Genomic DNA, 11,146 nt, shown 5'->3' with positions numbered 1-11,146 from the left:
GAGATTCTTAGCACGGGGGATTAATCTACCAAACCCATGCACGTACAGCACGGCTCACAGGTCAGTTCCAGTTGAGTGCCACCCTTTTTCAACTCAAGCCCGATAATACTGTGCCCACAGATGAGCTGCAATCCAGTGAAGCTCTGGGGCTCCTGGAACAGTATCCGGTTGTAGGCACGTGCGGCCCCACGTGCACCTGTCGAGCTATGCGCCGTCGATGCCCGATCGGACGGCGAGCTCGCCGGCGACGGTCGACGACCGAGATCCGCATCCGACGGTGCCGCCGTGGATGTTTAATGGTCCATGCTCTCCACGCGGTTTCGGTTGACCTGTAGGTTTCTTTGCTTTTCTTTTTCTCTTCTCTCTCTCGCTGTCTGTCTCTCTGCAGCTTGGCTTGAATTTAAAGAGTGCAGCAGACCAACAACCTGCCAAAACGCGTTTGCATGCGACATGATAATGGCCGGCCACCGTTTTTCGTCGGTATCTTTGTGTAGTTCTGGTTTCTCGACTAGTATTTCAAAGTGTACCTTTTGCCTCCAAACGTAATGATATTATTTGGCGGCAGGATATCCTCTTCTTTTGGAGCACCGGACCTGAGACGTGACAAGATGTTCTCTTTTATTAAACATGGTGATATATTTTTTTGCCCTTCTTTCCAGAGAAGCTGCAAATACATGGCGCCCACAATGCAGACTTAAATATTTGCAGTGTTGATTTCGAAGACACGTTGTAGAGTTGCACTTACCGTACCAATTTACAAAAAAATTCTAAGTTGATGGAAAAGAAGAGCAATTCATTTTCTACTTTAACACTATTCGTCACGTGTGGTTCCATTAGGTCTAAACGTGATGGAAAATAGGTTGCCGTTTAAATTGTGCCAGCTAGTGGTAAGCTCGAAAGCATGGACCGAAAGATACAATCTCGTGGCTCTGATATCACCCAAAAGTCTACCCCAGGCCGATGAGAAAATGAGTGAAATTCACTTTGTTGTCTAAGAACGAGTAGTAGATTAAATGAGACAAGATTATACTTTATCCAAAAAGTCAAACCAAGACGTAGGAAAAGAAAAGTCTCTCCAATTCTTCCATCAACTGAACTCCTTTTGACATACAAGACTACATGTACAATCCTGGTCTATAAATAACAACCATGGTCCATATCCCAGCTTTGCAGCTCCACCACGCCACCAACTCAACCCAAAGCAATCGAATGCGTTGCCAAGCAGAAGCAGCCCCCACAGCAACAATACCCTCCTCCATGCCACCCTCCGCCCCGCTTGTTAAGCCTCCCCGCAGCGGCCTCCTCTCCTACATCCCCACCAGCATCTCCTCCATCCTCCCTGCCCGCGGCTGCGTCGACGCGTCCTCGCCTCCGCCGTCGGCTCCGCCAGCGCCTCCGAGTCCGAGCAAGATGTCTCCGCCGTCGGGGACGACGACGACGACGAAGGGCAGCGCCGAGGCCGCGGAGCTCTCGCGCGTGTTCCAGCTGCTGGACCGGAACGGCGACGGGCGCATCACGCGGGAGGAGCTGGAGGATTGTCTAGGGAAGCTGGGCATCCCCGTGCCGGGCGACGAGCTGGCCGCCATGATCGCGCGCATCGACGCCGACGGCGACGGGTGCGTCGACGAGGAGGAGTTCGGGGAGCTCTACCGCGCCATCATGTCGACCGGCGGCGGCGAGGACGAGGAGAAGAAGGGCGGGGATGAGGGGGTGGAGGAAGACGAGGACATGAGGGAGGCGTTCCGGGTGTTCGACGCGAACGGCGACGGGTACATCACGGTGGAGGAGCTGGGCGCCGTGCTGGCGTCGCTGGGGCTGAAGCAGGGCCGCACGGCCGAGGAGTGCCGCCGCATGATCGGCCAGGTCGACCGCGACGGCGACGGCCGGGTCGACTTCCACGAGTTCCTCCAGATGATGCGCGGCGGAGGTTTCGCCGCGCTAGGCTGATCATGGATCGACCGCTAATGGCTCTACGGCTACGGCTAAGGCTGCAAGGAAGATTAATTGCAAGTGCGCTTCGTTTATCTTATGTTGATTTGGTGCTTCAGTAGCTAGCAGGAAGTGTAGATATTTGGATGGGGCTCGATCGGGGGAAATCCTTGTTATGTAACTATAACCGCTCTCGAGATTTTTACTCGTTTCTTTGTTTGTTCGTTAAGATTGATGGGCGTTGCCGATTAATTGTTGTACTAGTGCTTGTTGCTCGCAAGAATTTCTTGCGAAGAAATTAAAGGTTACGTAACCAAGCACTGTCGCGTCAGGGACCGTAAAAGTGTAAAGTGTCAACACTTACTATCCGAAATGCATTCCAAGAGTTGGTAACAACCACACGATCGATGCACATGTGACGATGAACTCAACGGTTTAACTACGCTCGTTCTCGATTAAACCGCGCGAATTAGCGTAGATATATGCGTTCTCCTCCCCAGGAGATGGGGAAGATGATGATAGATAGCGTCAGTCTGTCGATTTGCTCCCTGCGCGTGCGCCGCTGTCACGTACGCCGACGGGGGCGGCCGGCCGGCGCCCATAATTAACACCGAAACGCGTACACCACGTCGTGGGCTCGATCGTGCGCTCACGGCCCACGGGCACCGGCCGGCCGCGCGCGCGCGTCACGGCTCGCACAATCTATATGACGTACAGGGACCCGGCCGGCCCCACTGTTCGTCCGAACCAAACAGCGACGCGTATATCTCCTACGGCCCAATTATGCAAGGCGACGCACGAGCTGATACGCCCGTTAGAGGCGCCGGGCGCGTGGGCGTGTATCCGGCGCTGGCTGGCACACACGCAGGAAAACGCATGGGTCCGGCCGGCGCTACTCCTCGAGGACGTCGACGACGATCGCGCGTTTGATCCCATCGGGCAAAAATATGGATGTCGAAACAGAATGCCGACACGTCCCCTTGTACAAAGAAAAAGAACGCGGCACGTTTCTGGCGTTGTTGTGGTGTGGCATAGGTGGAATGTGTTTTGCACGGTGCGGCAAAATCCAAAGTCTACGCGTCCGTTTGGAACGCAGCCGGTGATTGCCCGACCATTTTGGTCGTTGACTGCTACTACGGCAACCGGTTGGATTGGAGCCGGATATTTCGAGCCACGCTAACATTTTGCTAACCCTGTTCAGTTTCCACGCCCGCATGCTGGCGAAGTCCCGGCGGCGAAATCGCTCGTCAATTTGTTGGCGTGCCAAAATTGGCGCGGCTGGCTTGGGCGAGATCCAAATTAACAGGTCCTACATATCTCTGTCTAGTTTAATTCTTTAGTTTTGCTTTCCAGTGTCGTGGGACTCGGACAAACAAATTGATCAGCTAGCTTTTCTAATTGATTGTCGATAGCTTGGACGATTGCACTTGTCGATCATATCATATCTCGGCTAACGACGACTTTGACACCTAGGAGTATCGCGATTGGCCGAGATACCTTTTTTGTGTGTGGATTGATTCCAAATGAACGCTACTAACACAACTCGTGGGTGTGGCCTCGAAGGCATGGATTTCAACCTCTTGCTTGGTTTACCTGTTCAAAACTCAAAAGGTCAACCTCCTGCTTTCAAGTTCCCCTCGATGGGTCCTGGGTCGGAAGTCGGAACACGGAAGCTTTCTTCGGCTGTCAACAACGCGAAGACTGCTGCAGATGCATTAGGAGAGTTTTTACGACGACAGATCGATCGAGACGGGGTCCATATATCGCTTGGTCGTCGTGTCGCCAGACGACGGCCGGTTGTCTGATTCAACGTCGCCGCGCGGTCACACTGCACGGCCCAGTAAAGATAAGAGTACGCGCCAGGTAATTATTCGCGCTGCCGTACGACATGCCATCAAGTCAGATATCCACATCGCGCGCGGACTAGTAAACTTCATACTCCGTATATATATGTAATCTACTCAGGTTAACTCAGCTGTTTTACTTTTGTAACTGACTTCTAGATTTTGTTCAACGCGTTCTCATGCCAGGCTTCGTCAGAAAATCACAAAAATGCGCTACTTTAAAATCTGCCAACCAGCACAACAGTATGGGGCTGACAAGGGCAGTCACGGAATTAGCCAAATGGATGGATAACTCCACATGTTCCTTGCGTACCGACCGTGAAAATTGTTTTTGGCTACGCGAGATATCGATCCTTCTTGATGCTAGTACAACTGAAGGAAAAATCATCGAAATTGAAACCGAAATTAGATTAATATAGCCAGGTTTTTATAGTTGTATATGTTGCGTGTAGATGTTTTCAAAAAGTTCGTCACATTTAAAATGGTGTATTTTTCAAGGAAAAATTAATTGGTGAACTAGAGGCTTATTGCTCCAATGCGGGCTCGCTTATCATGTCTCCCAGCCCACCTGCACCAAAACGGCACCGGCCCATCCTGTTCCTTCCTCTGTTCCTCCGTTCCGAGCCGAGCCAACTTCCACAGCCCAGTTGCATCATTTGGCCAGCCCAGTTCCACGCTCAGCTTCAACCTGCTCAGTGCTCACGCCGCAACGCCCAGTCCTCATCGGCCCGCGCAAGCGAGGTGGTGGTGCCCATTCGCCACGCCCGTCGGCGTGCCGGCACATCGCCTGAGCTACTGCTAGCTGCGTCGCCGGCTCTCCCCTTGAGCCGACCCATGCGCTGCCCCCCTCGAACTACCAACCAACCCCACGCGCTTGCGCACGGGCTCTCTCGAACTCTCGCCGCACCGCGCGGCGCGGTCATGGCGAGCCGACTCCTCTTGCTCCGGCGGGCCACAAGGAGGTGGCACCTTCAGCCTTCACGACCTCCCGCGCTTCGCCCACCGTTTTGCAACGTAAATGCGACGACGCCTTACCACGGGACGCTGCAGCCGAGGTCACCATCGTAAGTAACAAACCTGCCGATCCTTTCTCACCCTCTGATTCTTATTCTAAGTGTCCGTTAAGTACTATTGACCGCATATCGGGAGGTTTTACTTACCTGGGCGTTGAGCTTTGTAGAATTGCTGCGGTGGGTTTTGCTCTGAAACTTAGTGAGTGCCAAGTGTTCGATGAAATGCCAATTATACAAACTGTCGGAACAGATCACTGATTTCAGTTATACTATGTTTTTGCATTGGTGGTTTTAAATATATCACGGTTTAATGTGCTTGTATGCGCACACAAGGTGTGTCCTGCCATCCTGGGGGTAGTTCTCATGTGGCAAACACGATAGGGTAACAGTTTTGTTATTTCAGAACTCTGATGCTGTTGTAGTTATACTTCCCACAAGGTTTTTCACCAAGATACTGGGTTCTTCAGTTGTTCGCGAAGTTATAACATTCAAACGTACCGCTGTGTCCATACCAGTCAACCGGTTAATAGCCAAAATCAGAGCATGGCAATGGATCCACAAAGTCCTGGAGCCATGGTATCAGTCGATGATTCTGGCAAGCCAAAAGTAAAGAGGCCAAAACTTAAAGGAAAGAGAGCTGTAACAAGGTTTTTGAAATCCTTGAGATGGAAAAAGAAAAAGGAGCTTCAGAGAATGACTGCTGAGGAGAAGATTTTGTACAAACTGAAGCTGGTAAGTTGTTATAGACTTGCCTGTTTAAATTGTTAACTTTTTATTCGTTTGACTTTCACTTTGCGTGGCACGATTTCCTAATAGTACTACTCCATATTGACATGTAACTATGTAAGGTATGTTAATGCAAGCTGAACTTGCATTCTGCTTCACTTAGTTAAAATTATTCATAATAAGCATGCAGTCATGATAAAAATACATTGAATTTACGTGCATGCAATGCAACCAAATACCCAGGCTGCTACCGCTCTCATGTTACATATAATTTTATTTTATTTTTTCTATGCACTATATCTTGGAATTTTGACTTCAAAAAATAATGTTGTATGGATTAGTTGTTCTTATAGTTTTATATTCTTTTTTGTGGTTGCACTAAGGCTCGAAAGAAGGAAGAACGACTCCTTGCAGCTTTGAAGAAAATTGAACCAAATGATCCATCAGAACCTACACATGATCCAGAAGTTCTTACACCTGAAGAACACTTCTATTTCCTTAAGATGGGCCAAAAAAGTAAAAACTATGTGCCTGTTGGAAGACGTGGAATTTACCAGGGAGTGATCTTGAACATGCATCTGCACTGGAAAAAGCACCAAACCCTACAGGTAATTGTGAAGACATTCACACCAGAAGAGGTTAAGGAAATCGCCTCGGAGTTAGCCATTCTAAGCGGTGGTATCGTGCTCAGCATTCAAGAAGGGAATACAATTATTATGTACAGAGGAAAAAACTATGCACAGCCACCACCTGAAATAATGTCTCCAAAGATTGCGCTTCCTAGAAAAAAGGTATGTTCTCCCTCTGCTATCATTGTCCAATCATTAAGATATGAATGTCTGTAGCTATGTATGAATTATGAAGCAAAGTCGGAAGGAACAGATAAAAATATAGTAACAATACAAATCCAAGATTTACAAGCGAGACGCACCACAGTAAGACCCTCCTAATTTGTTGAGGAGCCTCAGTAAAATATCAATTTATCATTCAACACTTGAATCTAGAACATGACAACAAGGGCCATATCCAGCTAAATCTTTTCAGTTAGAAGGAACTGGAAGGCGCTCTAATCAAATCTAGAATATACTCAATATAAATATAGACAAATACACAGCATGAGAAGGAAGAAAGAAGACAAAAAAAATTGTCCTGTTGTACCCCTTGTAGTGTTAATGCCTTACTTTTTATTTCTTTATCTCTAAATCTACCTTTTGCCAATCAGGCACTGGATAAATCAAAATACAGAGATCGTCTCCGAGCTCTTAGGCGGTACATTCCCAGGCTTGAGCAGGAGCTGGAAGATCTTCATGCGCAGATGAAGTTATCTGGAGGACATAGAGGACAAAGTGCAGTGAAAGACGTTACTTTTGTTTCAGATTGTACAAACAGCATGTCTGCTAAAAATGATTCTTCTAGCTCAATTCATAAGAGAAGTGTATCTGATCTTCTGTCAGAAAATATAGAGAGGTCGGAGATGCTAGAAGATGGAAATACTGAGGATGATGACGATTCAGCTTCAGAGTCTATCACATGCTCAGAATCTGAGGATCTCTCTGACATCTTCGAGACAGATTCAGAGGAGCAAGTAGAAGATACCAAGGAGCGTCCATTGTATCTAGATAGTCTGGATAAGTTTCTCCCAGAGAGCAATGATAATGAGCCGGATGATTTTGAGGAGCATCTGCGGAAGATTGCTTCACTTTCAGATAAGACTGATTCACCTGCAAAAGAACTGAAAATCTCTGAGCTTGATGAAATTGATAAAATATTCCTGAGAGCAAGTTCATTATTGAAGAAAAGATGATAGCAATCTGTATACAGTGCTCTTGAGTTTCATTTTCTAAGCATTATGTGCAGTTTACTGGTGTCTTCGAAGAGAATTCGGGATATAGTGCTTGCGGTCACAGACTGGCAGATACTGGACTGACTCGCAAATCTTGCTGAAGAGCTGATTTCATTATCTTGCTGGAATTCAGTGAGCTCATTTGAAATCGTGTAATTGATGAACTGAAATATTGTGATCAGCTTTTGATGCATGCTTTTGTTTGGCGGCATGGCATTCCTCAGTTGGTGGTAATATGTAGCCTTCTTATGTATTTGTTGAAGCATTGCTGAAGAAGTGTCACCAGGCAGTTTTATATGCATGGTCTGGGGCGGTTCCAGTTTATTCAGGATCAGCTCGTATGCAAATTTAGTGGCGACGAGAAGTTGTGGAGCACAAGAATTTCTTTGGGGGAGAAGCCTCTCCTACATGAGCAGAAGAGCTGCGGTTGGGTTATATGGTGGAGCTCAAGCTGCACCTGCATGGCTGAATACCATGTGTAGTAGTAGTCCAAACTTTAGATTCGATGGCTGGTGACCAAGGGGCACAAAATTGTGTTTATTAATCATCTAAGCAACAACTTGGTTCTTCTATTTTTTGGAATTTTATTCGCATACCATCTTATTAGAACTATCTGTGATGTACATTTTGGAAAATTTTGAATTATCTTTTAACTGATAACATATGTAGACTGTTGTTCCTACAAAGATCATTGAATTGTGCATATGAGGTGCCCCATCCCCAACTGACAAATTTTTGGAACCATGCGTTTGCTACGGCATGATCTGTAAGCCAGTTTGCAGGACATGCAGCTACAGTTCAGTGTTGAAGTATTATACAGAAGGTACTATAAAGAAACCCCCAACCTGCATATTTCCAAGTCTGCCCAGTGATCTGCATATTCAACGTATTCATGAAAACCATCTCCTCCTGAAATTATTTCCTGAAATTGCCTTACAGAGTTACAGTTACATATTGTTCCACAAACGGTAAGCAATCGGGAGAACAAGACGGGAGACAAGGAGAATCCTCTGCGTACACACATACAAACATACAGTGATACAGACTGGTATATACTGACTCAGTTCTCAGTTCAGATAGATATCTCATCCGAGATCGGGAACGATGAGGTAGTCCTCATCATCGTCAGGCAGCTCCACGCGTGCCTTCTTGCTCGGGCGCGCACCGGCCGCCTTGTAGAAGCCCGCGTTGCCCGCCGGCTGCGGCGAGGCGAAGAGCTCGGGGACCTCGGCCGCGGCGGTCCTGCTGACGCCTTTCGTGGCCGGCGCCAGCGGGCTGTCATGGTGGAACAGTCCGTCGATGTCGGCGAACCACTCCAGCTCCTTGAACCCCAGAGGGGACGTCGACCCCTTCTGCACCGGCAATTCAGCAAACACAAACAGATCAATAATGGATATCTCAAGAGGACACTAACAGTTGAGATTAATCAGTACAATTTGGTTTTTGGTAGCTCCTTGCCTTGTCGCCGCTGGACTCGTAGTCGGAGAACTGGAGGAGGTCCTCGACGGCCCAGCCCGACGGCGAGAGGTACGCCGGGGACGAGGGCACCTCCTGCGGCGCGGCAGCCGGGGCCGGGGCAGGGACGACAGCCGGAGGCGGCTTGGACGGCGCTGCCCGGGGGCGGCGTTCGCCGGCGTGGGTGCTGCAGACGGTGGTGAAGGCGAAGCCGACGCGGATTCCGGTGGCGAGGAAGCGGTGGTGGTTGCCCGAGAGCGCGCCCTGGACGTGGATGGAGAGGTCGCAGTCGGCGCAGAAGAGCGCCCTGTCCTCGACGCAGAAGACGAAGGCCGGCTTGTCCTGGCACACGTCGCAGCGCGGCGCGGGGGAGCTGCGGGTTGAGGGTGAGTCGTGGTGGAGTGGCAGGCGCTGGTGCTTGCCGGCGAGCTTGTTGGCGGCGTGGATCTGCACGTCGCAGCGCGCGCACAGCGCCGCCTCGTCCGCGCAGCACACCACCGTCGCCGCCTCGCCCTCGCACGCGTCGCACTGGATCCTCATCTCTCTGCTCTCTTCTCTCTTCTCAGCGCAGCTCGGAGCCTCAGAAAAATAATTAACCGCACGGGAACGCTTCTCGGCCGTTTGCTGCTTTGAGAGTGGAGAGTCGAGAGACCACGGTCGGGAACAAATGGCGTATAAATGGCGACGTGTGCACGGGCGGGCGCGCAGCAGGTTGTGCGTGGACGAGAGAGGCTTTCTTCGATGGCGGCCTTTTCTTTCTCTGGAGCGCTCGCTGCGTCCAATAATTTGATTTTGGGTGGACGGGGGAAGACGCCGGCCGGGGCAGCACAGGGCCCGCGGGCACGGGAAAATCTCGCGGGAATTGAAGCCGCCAGAGCACACTGGGCCAGTACATGTATTGCTGTTTTCTGTGATCGTGAGGACATCTTTGCGTCGGGTTTTGGACCGGGGCTAGGTCGTGTATCAATCCTGACTCTTGTACATGCACGAACCGGGGGGACGCCAACGTCACGTCGCACGTCATGCACCGGTGTAACTGCTTGATGTGGTCAGGTACAAGTAGGTTATGGGTTAATTACAGGAATTAATCGCGTGCTCATCCACCAGCTTAATTGAATGACAGACTGTTTGGTGAGCACTCTCGTACGATCCAGCATCTCATAACAGACTTACAGAGAGGTTTAGGTGCCAGTACCAAACAGGAGCGGAGAGCAAACTTTACGGCCTTTTGGATCGTATGATTTTTGAAGGAAAAACAGAGGATTCAAAACCTAAGGAATAATTCCTATAGATGTCATTTGGATCATGCGATTTGCACCGAAGGAATTTCATATGATAGGAATTTTTTCTCCAAATTTTGAAGGATTTCAAGCACGAGGTCTAACCTCTTTGAAAATTTCCAATGCATTTTATCTCTATCTCTCTCCTCTCTTACTCCATCTAATCTCAAAATTCCTACATTTCTCCTATGAAACATCCAAACACTCTTTTCAAACAATTTCCATGTATTCAAAATGCCATGGCATTTCAACCCCATGTCTTTTCTATTCCTATATTTTGCAATCTTTTGATCCAAAGTGGCCCTTAATGTGGATCATTTGGGTTTGAGAAACCGATGTTGATCGGTGCGTCACGAAAAAAATGATGCTCAAATCAAATTAAGGGAACTGAGATCATAAAAATGATGCTCAAATCAAATTAAGAGAATTGCGATCATACCGTATCCTTCAGCTACTCGATCCAAATATCCAAATACTCCGTCCGAAAAAAATAAGTGACGTGAATTTATATAAAAATAGACATGAATTTATATAAGAATTATATATAATATAGATTTGTATACAAATAGCATGTCACTTATTAAACGGAGGAAGTAGAACGCTGCAAGTCACTCGAAACACGGATATTTCGCAACGGGCAAGGGGGCAACCATCTGATCTCTCGCGACACCTGCACTTGACTCGAGGGCGCCCGTGTCGGAAGTGCAGCCAAGGCTGCAAATCCAGCCTGCAGCCACACTTTGATCCGATATTTTTGACGCCCAGGACGATGACATGAGACCAGATGGGATTGTCTCTGCTACATGTGTGCACTGAGAGCATTTCACGTTGAGTTCCGTGGTGTGCCCTGTGCAGGAAGGTCCTGACCACCGATCGACAACTCTAATTTCGCGACCTGATAAGGTGAGTACCAACACGTGGTGGGAAGGAGAGAAGCAGACGAGTCTTTCGGAATGTTGCTTTGCAATCCAGGACGGCGGTGCTCCTTTCTTCATGAGAAACGGTCCGAAAGTTTTTCGATGACCCAAAGATGGCACGGATACCTATTCGGGACTT

At 48.9% G+C, this 11,146-nt stretch overlaps 3 protein-coding genes across 4 annotated transcripts; 2 read left to right on the top strand and 1 right to left on the bottom strand.

Annotated features, from left to right (window-relative positions):
- Positions 1-1,134: 1,134 nt before the first annotated feature.
- Positions 1,135-2,246, top strand: LOC100838653 (probable calcium-binding protein CML22). Its single transcript, XM_003579992.4, has one exon. The coding sequence runs from the start codon at positions 1,150-1,152 to the stop codon at positions 1,945-1,947; it is 798 nt and encodes a 265-aa protein (XP_003580040.4). The 5' UTR covers positions 1,135-1,149; the 3' UTR covers positions 1,948-2,246.
- A 2,225-nt stretch (positions 2,247-4,471) lies between these two features.
- LOC100821999 (uncharacterized CRM domain-containing protein At3g25440, chloroplastic) lies at positions 4,472-8,017 on the top strand. Of its 2 annotated transcripts, none has more exons than XM_010241758.3 (4): positions 4,472-4,837; positions 5,209-5,518; positions 5,896-6,303; positions 6,735-8,017. In XM_010241758.3, exons 1-4 carry the CDS (start codon positions 4,608-4,610, stop codon positions 7,314-7,316), a joined length of 1,530 nt encoding a protein of 509 aa, XP_010240060.2. In that variant the 5' UTR covers positions 4,472-4,607; the 3' UTR covers positions 7,317-8,017. The 2 variants fall into 2 exon arrangements, with proteins under 2 accessions (XP_010240060.2, XP_010240061.1); XM_010241759.3 differs by having other exon boundaries at positions 4,475-4,837; positions 5,225-5,518; positions 6,735-8,015.
- Positions 8,018-8,242: 225 nt separating this feature from the next.
- LOC100838351 (B-box zinc finger protein 24) lies at positions 8,243-9,574 on the bottom strand. The gene is made up of 2 exons (XM_003579991.4): positions 8,814-9,574; positions 8,243-8,707 (listed from the first exon to the last, which is right to left on the bottom strand). Exons 1-2 carry the CDS (start codon positions 9,348-9,350, stop codon positions 8,441-8,443), a joined length of 804 nt encoding a protein of 267 aa, XP_003580039.1. The 5' UTR covers positions 9,351-9,574; the 3' UTR covers positions 8,243-8,440.
- Positions 9,575-11,146: the final 1,572 nt, after the last annotated feature.

Source organism: Brachypodium distachyon, chromosome 5 (assembly GCF_000005505.3).
Source record: "Brachypodium distachyon strain Bd21 chromosome 5, Brachypodium_distachyon_v3.0, whole genome shotgun sequence".
NCBI classification, from domain to species: Eukaryota; Viridiplantae; Streptophyta; class Magnoliopsida; order Poales; family Poaceae; genus Brachypodium; species Brachypodium distachyon.
The sequence above is the reverse complement of the archived record's forward strand: the minus strand, read 5'-3'. Positions and strand labels throughout refer to the sequence as shown.

Coding starts and splice junctions, on each gene's coding strand:
- LOC100838653 (XM_003579992.4), top strand. CDS start 1,150: ATGGTCCATATCCCAGCTTTGCAGCTCCACCACGCCACCAACTCAACC.
- LOC100821999 (XM_010241758.3), top strand. CDS start 4,608: ATGCGCTGCCCCCCTCGAACTACCAACCAACCCCACGCGCTTGCGCAC. Junction 5,519..5,895: donor TTTTGTACAAACTGAAGCTG/GTAAGTTGTTAT, acceptor GGTTGCACTAAG/GCTCGAAAGAAGGAAGAACG. Junction 6,304..6,734: donor TTGCGCTTCCTAGAAAAAAG/GTATGTTCTCCC, acceptor TTTGCCAATCAG/GCACTGGATAAATCAAAATA.
- LOC100838351 (XM_003579991.4), bottom strand. CDS start 9,350: ATGAGGATCCAGTGCGACGCGTGCGAGGGCGAGGCGGCGACGGTGGTG. Junction 8,708..8,813: donor ACGAGTCCAGCGGCGACAAG/GCAAGGAGCTAC, acceptor TTGCCGGTGCAG/AAGGGGTCGACGTCCCCTCT.